Genomic DNA, 10,293 nt, shown 5'->3' with positions numbered 1-10,293 from the left:
AATATGCCCATACAAGCAAAATGCATCCAATTACGCTCAAACACGATAGTTTTAGCTTCTTAATATCCTTTTGTACTTATTAATTTTGGAATTATGATTTATTTAGTATCCACCTCTTTTCCCAGGACTTCATCCTTTTAATCTAATCCTAGCTTCAACATTGTCTTTAAAATAGCTATGACCGCCTCCACAAAAATCAATAAAAAAACCAATTGAAGAAAACTCCACAAGGTCAAAAACACTAATACAACAACCAAATCTAGAATAAATTTCTAGCTACAATCTCATGGCAGGAATTGACAGAAGTAAAAGATTTACATTTAAAGATGGGATTTAATTTTTTTTTTCTTCTTAAAATCCTTTTGTAGCTCAAAAAAAAAAAAAAAGTTACTAGTTGTTGGGCAGTTACGTGAGAGTTCTAAACACCTAAAATTCTGTCATCCAAATTCTAAGACTATTTGGACAAAAGAAATTTTTTGACAATTTCATACCACCCATTCATAAATAAAGCCAGGACATTTAAGTTTGTCTTGATAGCTTGTCCAAGTCTAGCCATGTGTTTCATACAAATCGCATGCTCCTAGTGTTTTTGTATTCCAATCTTCTCAGGCTTGGTTCACCTAAACCCCAAACATCTATTGTAAAACTTGTTATAGTTCTTGATCTTAAAATATATATAGAAAAAACTACCTGGGCTGTAAAAGGATCTCAATCAATCAAAGTAGGTAATTCATGCGCAATGCTTCCCATGCCTCCACTAGTGAACCTCTTCCCTCCACTGCTGCCTATTTAAATTAAGGCTCCCTATTGTAGTTCAGTTTTGCCTGTTTCCTTGGCCTTATCTTTTGAGTTTCTTTCATTTCATTCCCATTGGAAGAAACTTTCAATGCATAATTGTCTAGATGTTCGGGATCCCATTTTACATAGCCATAGGCCTAAACGAATTACTTTTGGCATGTTTTGGATAGTAACAAGGAGGGGGGAAGTTCTGTTTTTAGTCCTGTCTTGTCGATGAGTTGTGTGGTCACAAACAATGAAAGCAAGTGTGAAGATACCTACGACATTGGCAGAGTGAGACACTTGAGAAGAACTAATTCTCCAGAACTTGATACAACATCTCAAATGGCAATCTCATATAAACATAGTCAATATGAACTGTAATAAAGCAGAAGGAACCCAAAGAACATACCATGATAAGTTCGAAGCCAGTGTTCTGATTGACCTTGACCAAATATGTTTCCCACACCTTGAGAGCCTTGGGACCACAAAAAAGAGAAAGAGCTCGGCTTCCATTTGGGTTGAAGACCTTTGGTCAACAGGCATGGAGGCCCCGACAGTAAGATGGAGGCTTGGATGGGTCGAAGATGAACCATGAAGCTACGGAAGATGAATTAGTCATGTAAATTGTAGTTTTTGAGTATTGGCCTTATATAAGTATTTAAAACTTTACATGAGGATGGAGTGTATATGCGCAAAATACCATACATGAGATATGTAAACACTTATGAAGCTTCATTCAAATTCCCGAGATCAATGAGCTCTCTTAATGTGATCATGCGCAAAGGCTTTGTGAAAGGAGATTTCCAATTTAATAGCTTCTGATAAACTTGTTGCATGGTGGGACGAGATTGTGGACTAGTGTGTAAGCATGTTAATGCTATCTTTGCCACTAAAACCACCTTCTCTGCAACTCTATTTGTAGGATGTGCAAGACGTTGATCCAATATATCCTCTAGTAGCACATCATGGGATGATAATGAGAATGATGATGATAGAAATGATGAGATCAAATCACCTGGATGCCTTCCAATAATTACTTCCAACGCGACTACTCCAAAACTGTAAACGTCACACTTTTCGCTTACTTCCATTGTATATGCAAGCTCTGAAAGTAAAATATCAGAGTTATATTCTACTTTCACCAAGTAATTCAACTTACCACACAATCTTTTGGTTGTGGTACATGTACTACTTAAGTTTATACAAATTCGTAATATATGCTAACATATATTTTTATATAGGAATAACTCTACAAGTTAAGCTGAAAGTACTAAACTCTTGAAATATTTGAATTTTGGAATTAGGTGGGGGAGGCAACTTCTAAGGGAATTACTAGCTGATGCTAAATTTTTTGAAGGCCACATAAGAAAGAGCTGGGGAAGAACTGCATTTCAGATTTAAGATAAGCTCACATGGTGGTTCGAACCAGATTTAGAGAGTTGTGTGAGGCCAAGAAAAAAATAAACGAGATTTGTGTTCAAAGACCACAGTCGATGGTGGTAGTGGCAAGCAACATTGAAGGGGCTTACAGAGTTTCAGTCATGCATGCCGAGCCAATAGAGAGAGACAACACAGAGAGAGTAAAAGTGAATTACAAAATGTTGATTTTTTTTTAATTACCATGTGGTAGTTTGTGTGGAAGTCCAGGTGGCATAAAAAATAATATTTTAATTTGGCCGTTAGCCATGTCAGTATTTTTCATCCATCACTTAACGGTAACTCGGTAAGAACTATTTTGACACAATGCCAAAAGGTTAGGAACCAAATTGACATATAACTTAAAGGTTAGGGATCAAATATGTAGTTTACTCAAAAATATTTGAATATATCTCCACAGGTTCAGTGTTCTATTCCAAAATCCAAATATTGATAAGTATATATTCTGTGGGTGACAGGTCCCAACCGAGCTCTAGCTCAAGTGACACTTCCTCCTCCCCAAATAATGGAATGGAGGATGAGATCAGGAGTTAAGATGCAGTAGTAATTCCCCTAGGGGTAATACTTTTTTATTTTTTAGAGAGAGCAGGGGTGGGTCTCTAAGTCATCTTAAAAACTTTGCATTGAACCTAGCCCGTATAAGAAATAATTATACAGTTTGAAAGAATTGTACAATTAGAAAACAAAGCTTTACGAAGCAAAATTTGATTCTTTAACCATGAATTATTTGGGGTATTTATGTACAATTAACTTCATCTAAAAGACACTCTCAAAAAAAAAAAAAAAATCATCTAAAAGGATTCCAAAAAAAAAAAGAAAAAAGAAAAAAGAGCAGGGAAAAGACTTAGTCAAATAGATTAAAATCTTAATTAAATTTAAACATAACCTTTTTTTTTTTTAATTTATATATTGTAATTGTGATTATTGAAAGCTCAATTAGTGTGAAACACTAATGCTTGTTTAGACCCCCAATTTTAAATTACAGCTTAATTGTTTTTACTATAACTTATCTAAGTGCGAAATAAGAGTAAATGAAGCACAATAAACTGGAATTACTCTAGTGCATAAACATAAACAATAAACAATAAATGTAAAGCACAAAGAGTAAGGGAAGAGAGATATAAACACAAGATAACACCAAGACGTGTTATTGAAGAGGAAATCGAAGAACTCGGCCAAAAACAAAGCTTCACGAAGTAAAATGTGATTCTTTAACCATGAATTATTTGGGGTATTTATGCACAATTAACTTCATCTAAAAGGATTCCCAAAAAAAAAAAAAAAAAAAAAAAAAAAAAAAAAAAAAAAAAAAAAGGGAAAAAGACTTGGTCAAATAGATTAAAATCTTAACGAAATTTAAACATTTTTTTTTTAAATTGTAATTGTGATTATGATCACAAATAAAAAAGAATGAAGTGACTGAATAAAATATCATAGATTGCAACTACCAAATTCCTTAATGCCAATCTAGATGCTACAAAAAATATATTTTTCGTCAATAAATAAGTAGAATACTCTAATTATTAATTGAACCTCTGAAACATAATTATTAATCGAACCGATTAGCTCAAATTGTGACAACCATACATCACATTACGTAGTGCGACGAATTTCAATAAGGCCTCTTTGAAGGCAAAGAAGGCCAATTGAAATAACATTAATACAAACATGGTTATCAAAACATGAATTGTATCATGAATCGAATTTTGATTTTTCTATGTCGTGTATCGTAAGATACACGAACACCCAATATAATTATAAAAAAGTTATAGATATACATATATTAAAAAAATTATAAATATACATATATAAAAGGTATATTCATTATAAATTTGGAATATATTCAATTAAGAACAAATTTAATGATTACTTATGTAATGATATTTAACAAAGCTAACTAAATAAATCAAATTAACTTTATAACATACACAGTCAAATTAATTAAACTCAGAAGTGATAATACGTGATATATGAGCCAAAATAATAATTTATTTTCATCATCTTGCCTAATCAACTCCATCTAAGTCAATGTTATTATCATGTACATCATTTTGCAAAATTGTTTTTTCATTGACATTTTCTTCATTATTATCAACATTTACAATATTTTTTTCATTCTAACAAATTTTTCTTTATATTTTTTCTTGGCATTCTAACTTTTTAGACTTATAACAATAATTAAAAAATAATAAATAATTATATATTTATTTGATACTTTATTCATAGCATAGAAAAGAAATTTACAAATATGAAAGTGAATTGTCATGTGTATAGTCCAAATTTTGTAGGAGAAAGAGAAGAGGGGGAAAAAACTCACGGACATGTTATTTTATTAGACTCAATTAAATTTCCCAATAATTTTTTGTTTAAAAAAAAGTCTAACAACTTGTATTCCCAATAATTGTAAGTCTAATAATATTTACACATCATACGTAAAATTCACTGATATTATACGATTTATTCAATACACACCTATGTATCAGATGATTAATGAGCACTTCTTACGATACAAAATTTTTTGTACATGATACGATACACATCGTATGATACATATCATGTATCGTACAATACTGATAACTATAAATATGACTAGAGACACAATATTTTACATAATTTGTGATTTAAAATACTATAACGATTCATGAACACTTACAATACAATTTTTTTGTACATGATACGATACACATCGTACGACACATATCGCATATCGTACGATACTGACAGCTATGAATACGACTAGAGACACAATATTTTACATAATTAGTGATTTAAAATACTATAATTGGTACTAAAAAAAGCGGTGTTAGAAAGTCTATGTAAAAGCTAAAAGCCTTGTAGTTGAACTGACATCTTCTGATGTTTCCAACTAAAACACCTAGCATTCAACCCTGATTATCAATTATCTAACGCAAGAAAAAGAAGAAGAAGGACTTATGTATAAGTGATGTTACTTCAATCATAACTTGTCATATTAGCAATTGTGAAAATTTTATTGTTGCTAGCATTGCTTAAATAACATACCTGGAGCAATGTATCCAAAGGTACCAGCAAACGAAGTCCAATAAGATGTGTCAGAACTCATAATCCTAGCTGTGCCAAAGTCAGAGACATGAGATTCATATTCTGAATCTAGTAGAACATTCTTGCTTGATATATCACGATGAATTATTGGACTGGAGCAGTTATGATGCATATAAGATAGAGCACTTGCCACACCTTTAACAACATTTACCCTCTTAACCCAATCAAACTCCAGTGCTAATTCATCATTGTTTAGTATCTTTTCCAAGCTCCCACCTTCCAAAAACTGATAAACTAAAAGCAAGTGTCGTGGATGTGAGCAAAAACCATGAAGCTTTACAATGTTGCGGTGTCGTATTTCAGTTAAACTACATATCTCATTGGTGAAAGCTTTTAGATTGACCACACTATCTTCTGAGAGTGGGTGAAGTTTCTTTACAGCAACAACTTGACCTGTAGACAATTTAGCTTTATAAACATTTCCATGGCCACCTACACCAATAATATGTTTGTCATCAAAATCCTCCGTTGCTTCAATAATTTTTTCATAAACCATTTTCCCATCATAGCTCCATACGGCAAACATATTTTGATGTTCTTCTTCTTTTGGCTTAATTTTTGTCTTCATCTTTCTTGAGCGAAAACAGATTGTAATTCCAACAATGATAAATATTAGAAAGACAACACCCAAAAACACCAAAATTAGTTTCATAACTTTATTCCTCTTTTTGACATGTGGATTGTGGCTAATTGTAGAGGGGCAGGCCTTTAAACCTATGGCGTTGCCACACAAGCCCTTGTTATTTCTAAATGCTTCTATTGTTGCCTCACAAAATGCTTTAATATTTGGAATAGGACCCTCCAGCTGATTGTAAGACAAATCAATGAATCGTAAGCTTAACATTTGATCAAAACTTGATGGAATAGAGCCCGAGAGTGCATTGTGAGAAAGATTTAAAAATTCTAATGTTTTCAAATCTCCAAGTTGTTGTGGTATCTCTCTGATTAAAAAATTTTGGCTCAAATCAAGATATTGGAGAAAGTGCATGTTTCCAATTTGAAGTGGGATATATTTGCTTAAGTGATTATTGCTCAAATCCAACATCCACAATTTTTTACAGTTCCCAAGTTCGGGAATTAAGCCACTTAGACTATTTCTAGAAAGATTGAGCCTTTCCAAATTTGATAGCATCCCTAAATTGTAAGGAATGTGTCCAAAAATTTTGTTATTGCCTAGATTAAGCTCTATCAAAAATGTTAGCTTACTTAATTCCTTTGGAATCTCCCCATATAGCTTATTTGAGGAGAGGTCAAGTAAATGTAATTGACTTGCATCTCCAAGCTTAGGAGATATTCTACCTGAAATATCATTATTAGAGATTTTCAAGCTTGTCAAGTTTTGACATTGACCCCAATTAGTTGAAAGTTCACCATAAAATTTATTATAACTCAACTCCATGTATACTAAGTGTGGGTATACTCCAAAATTGTCTCCTATATTTCCAGTAAGTTGATTTCCTTGAAGTCGGACTCTAAAAAGGGTAGTGCAATTTCTCAATGATTTTGGTATTGAACCAATAAAATGGTTATCGAATGCGGTGAAGTTCTCAAGCAATCCACCAAGGCACACATTTTCAGGCAAATGACCAGTGAATTGGTTGTATGATAACTGCAAATTTTTTAAGTGAGTGAGATTGTTCATTTCAAAAGGAATGGAACCACTCAACTTATTCGAGAGCAATGATAAAGTCATGAGTTCGGTTAAGTTTCCAAGAGAAGCAGGAATTGTACCTGTGAGACAGTTTATTGATAGATCAAGGTCAGTAAGAGAACTTAACATTCCTAATTCTTGAGGGATGGAACCAGAAAGTTGGTTTGTATGAAGATATAGACTGGTTAGGTTGCTTAAGTTTCCAAGACAAGCAGGAATGGTACCTGTGAGATTGTTTATTGATAACCTAAGGTCATTCAGAAAACTTAACATTCCTAATTCTTGAGGGATGGAACCAGAAAGTTGGTTTGTATTAAGATATAGACTGGTTAGGTTGCTTAAGTTTCCAAGACAAGCAGGAATGGTACCTGTGAGACTGTTTATTGATAACTTAAGGTCAGTCAGAAAACTTAACATTCCTAATTCTTGAGGGATGGAACCAGAAAGTTGGTTTGTATGAAGATATAGACTGGTTAGATTGCTTAAGTTTCCAAGAGAAGCAGGAATGGTACCTGTGAGACAGTTTATTGATAGATCAAGGTCAGTAAGAGAACTTAAGATTCCTAATTCTTGAGGGATGGAACCAGAAAGTTGGTTCGTATGAAGATATAGAGTGGTTAGGTTGCTTAAGTTTCCAAGAGAAGCAGGAATGGTACCTGTGAGACTGTTTATTGATAACCTAAGGTCAGTCAGAAAACTTAACATTCCTAATTCTTGAGGGATGAAACCAAAAAGTTGGTTCTTATTAAGATATAGAGTGGTTAAGTTGCTTAAGTTTCCAAGAGAAGCAAGGATAGTACCTGTGAGACTGTTTATTGATAACCTAAGGTCAACCAAAGAACTTAGCATTCCTAATTCTTGAGGGATGGAACCAGAAAGTTGGTTCGTATGAAGATATAGAGTGGTTAGGTTGCTTAAGTTTCCAAGAGAAGTAGGAATGGTACCTGTGAGACTGTTTATTGATAGCTCAAGGTCAGTAAGAGAACTTAACATTCCTAATTCTTGAGGGATGGAACCAGAAAGTTGGTTCATATAAATATATAGAGTGGTTAGGTTGCTTAAGTTTCCAAGAGAAGCAGGGATGGTACCTGTGAGATTATTTGATGATAAATCAAGTTCACTCAAAGAAGTTAGCCCTCCTAATTCTTGAGGGATAAGGCCACTCATACGATTTGCAGCAAGGTAAAAGACGTGAAGACTTGTCAATTGGCCTATTTCAGAAGGAATTCTCCCAGTGAATTGATTATAAGAAAGGTTTAGAATCGAGAGTTTAGAGAGGTGAACAATATTTGAGGGGATGGTTCCAAATAGTGAGTTGTGAGAAAGGTCAACACTGAGTAGATTGGGGAAAGATTGAAAGCTTAGATTGTGAAGTGTACCTTTCAAACTGTGACTTGAAAGGTTTAGATGGGTGATGCTTCCAGACTTATTGTCACAATTTATTCCGACCCAATTGCAAGGATTGCTTCCAACCCAAGAAGACAATAAAGACTGGCTTTTACTGTGAAGGTTGGTTTTCCATTTTAGAAGAGCCTTTACTTCCTTTCTTTCTTCTGCTGCCTTAACCTTATTGTTAGTGTGAACGAAAGGAGAAGTTACAGAGGAAACAGAAGCAGTGGATGAACAAACGAGATCAAGGATGATGACAACAAGGAGGAAGAAGACTAGAGATGAAATGAATTGGTTGAAGTGCAGTTTGTTTGAAAGGGATGTCATTATGTCGTGGATGAAGGATGAACTTTTACACTATGGTTGGAGTAGTGGATGAATGGTTTCAAATGGATTGAGAGGTATTTATAGAAGGGATTGGAATATTTGGTTGGCTAAATTTTTGGTTAAATATATTTAGAGGAATCTTCTTACGTGTTCGTTTATTATCTAGGTGTGCTTTACTGCTTTTATCATAAGTCAACTAAAATGATCATGTGACAATTAAATACGTTATGTGATCTAAAAATATTCATAGATATATATTAACTAAATTGCACTCAAAAACCTCATTTACCAGATGAAGCTGGCGAAACCCAAGCTATTGCTTACTAACCATACAGACAGTACTAATAAATTGAAGTGAGTAGAAATAATATTATTTATTTATTTATTGCCAGGTGAAGGGGACCTTAAATAAAATTTCTACACTTTAATTAACATAGATACATAGGAGTATATTCTAATAATATATAGAGTGGATCCTTCGTTCATTTAGGGGCGTTAGCTTGTCTCTCCTTCTGTCACTAACTACCATACTGCTTGACTTGTAGTCTGATTCACCTTTTAGAGGATGCAATTTCATTGGAAGAATAATATACAACAAAAAAAAAAAAAAAAAAAAATAGTAGGTACATTTTTTTTCCCCTCATTTTCACCTTTTTCTTTTTTTTGATCGGCCCCTCTTCTTTTCACACAACTTTTCTTCTTTTTATGTGCAAAATGTATTTATAATAGTATAGCGGTGATAACAGGACAAGGGGTAGGTAGGTAAGAATAGGTTGTTTGCAAGAGTGGTTCTAAGACTAAAAACTATTTTACATTTTTGTAAGGTTGAATTTATTCAACCATCTAATTGGCTTTATTCCGTGCCAAATTTGCTTGTAATTCAGCATTTAGTAACCCTGTATTTAGGTGGGTTTGTTGTAAGGGTAGTGAGTGAGATAGAGTGAAGACTGCTCAAGAGTGTGCAAGAAAACAGAGTGTCGCGGCTGGGACTCGCGGGTGGACTCGCGGGTGGACTCGCGGCTGCAAGCCGCCAGAAGATGCACACGTGCCAAGCATGCTGGAAGATGAACAGTCATGCTAGCTGGAGCACTACAGGACAAAACAGGACAACTGGCCATACGGTTAACTCGCGACTGGATCTCGCGACTTAGTCAAGCCGCGAGGTCAAGCCGCGAGCCACCCCTGTTTTGTAAAATCTTGACGTTTCACATTCCTCTCCACTCTAGTATAAATACCCCTTTAACCCACGATTGAAAGAGAGCTTCCAGAGAGAATTTTGAGAGAGAAACCCTAAAGAAAAACAAAATTGTTTCACACACAATCCCTACCTTAGAGTCTCATCAAAATCCCTCACTCTCTTCCTCTCCATTGTCAAAACCTTGAGAGGCATTATACCAAACCTGGTTCTCACCATTATCATCTCTGTGAGACAGTCGTTTGGAGTTCTGGGAAGCAGTTAGGAAGGAGCCAATCTTCATTGGTTGATGCTACGGTGTAGTAGCGGAATCCGGAAAGCTAGAAACGAAAAAGGTTCGGCGCAACCTCGTTGGAGCAAGAAGCTTGGAGGGCTTAGGTGCACTGGGTAGATTAGGCTTGGAGGGTCTATTGCTGTCCTTGTATCCCAACTG

At 34.4% G+C, this 10,293-nt stretch overlaps 2 protein-coding genes across 3 annotated transcripts; both read right to left on the bottom strand.

Moving 5' to 3' along the window:
• Positions 1-456: 456 nt before the first annotated feature.
• On the bottom strand, positions 457-7,225 carry LOC126717293 (MDIS1-interacting receptor like kinase 2-like). Of its 2 annotated transcripts, XR_007652503.1 has the most exons (5): positions 5,239-7,225; positions 1,486-1,885; positions 1,190-1,377; positions 691-1,055; positions 457-620 (listed from the first exon to the last, which is right to left on the bottom strand). XR_007652503.1 is itself a non-coding variant. In XM_050418817.1 (3 exons), exons 1-2 carry the CDS (start codon positions 7,220-7,222, stop codon positions 1,503-1,505), a joined length of 2,367 nt encoding a protein of 788 aa, XP_050274774.1. In that variant the 5' UTR covers positions 7,223-7,225; the 3' UTR covers positions 1,186-1,377; positions 1,486-1,502. The 2 variants fall into 2 exon arrangements, 1 of the variants encoding a protein (XP_050274774.1); XM_050418817.1 differs by lacking the exons at positions 457-620; positions 691-1,055 and having other exon boundaries at positions 1,186-1,377.
• LOC126719326 (probable leucine-rich repeat receptor-like protein kinase At1g35710) lies at positions 7,225-8,695 on the bottom strand. Its single transcript, XM_050421895.1, has 3 exons — positions 7,894-8,695; positions 7,307-7,605; positions 7,225-7,230 (listed from the first exon to the last, which is right to left on the bottom strand). Exons 1-3 carry the CDS (start codon positions 8,663-8,665, stop codon positions 7,225-7,227), a joined length of 1,077 nt encoding a protein of 358 aa, XP_050277852.1. The 5' UTR covers positions 8,666-8,695.
• Positions 8,696-10,293: the final 1,598 nt, after the last annotated feature.

Source organism: Quercus robur, chromosome 3 (genome assembly GCF_932294415.1).
Source record: "Quercus robur chromosome 3, dhQueRobu3.1, whole genome shotgun sequence".
Lineage (NCBI taxonomy): Eukaryota > Viridiplantae > Streptophyta > Magnoliopsida > Fagales > Fagaceae > Quercus > Quercus robur.
The sequence above is the reverse complement of the archived record's forward strand: the minus strand, read 5'-3'. Positions and strand labels throughout refer to the sequence as shown.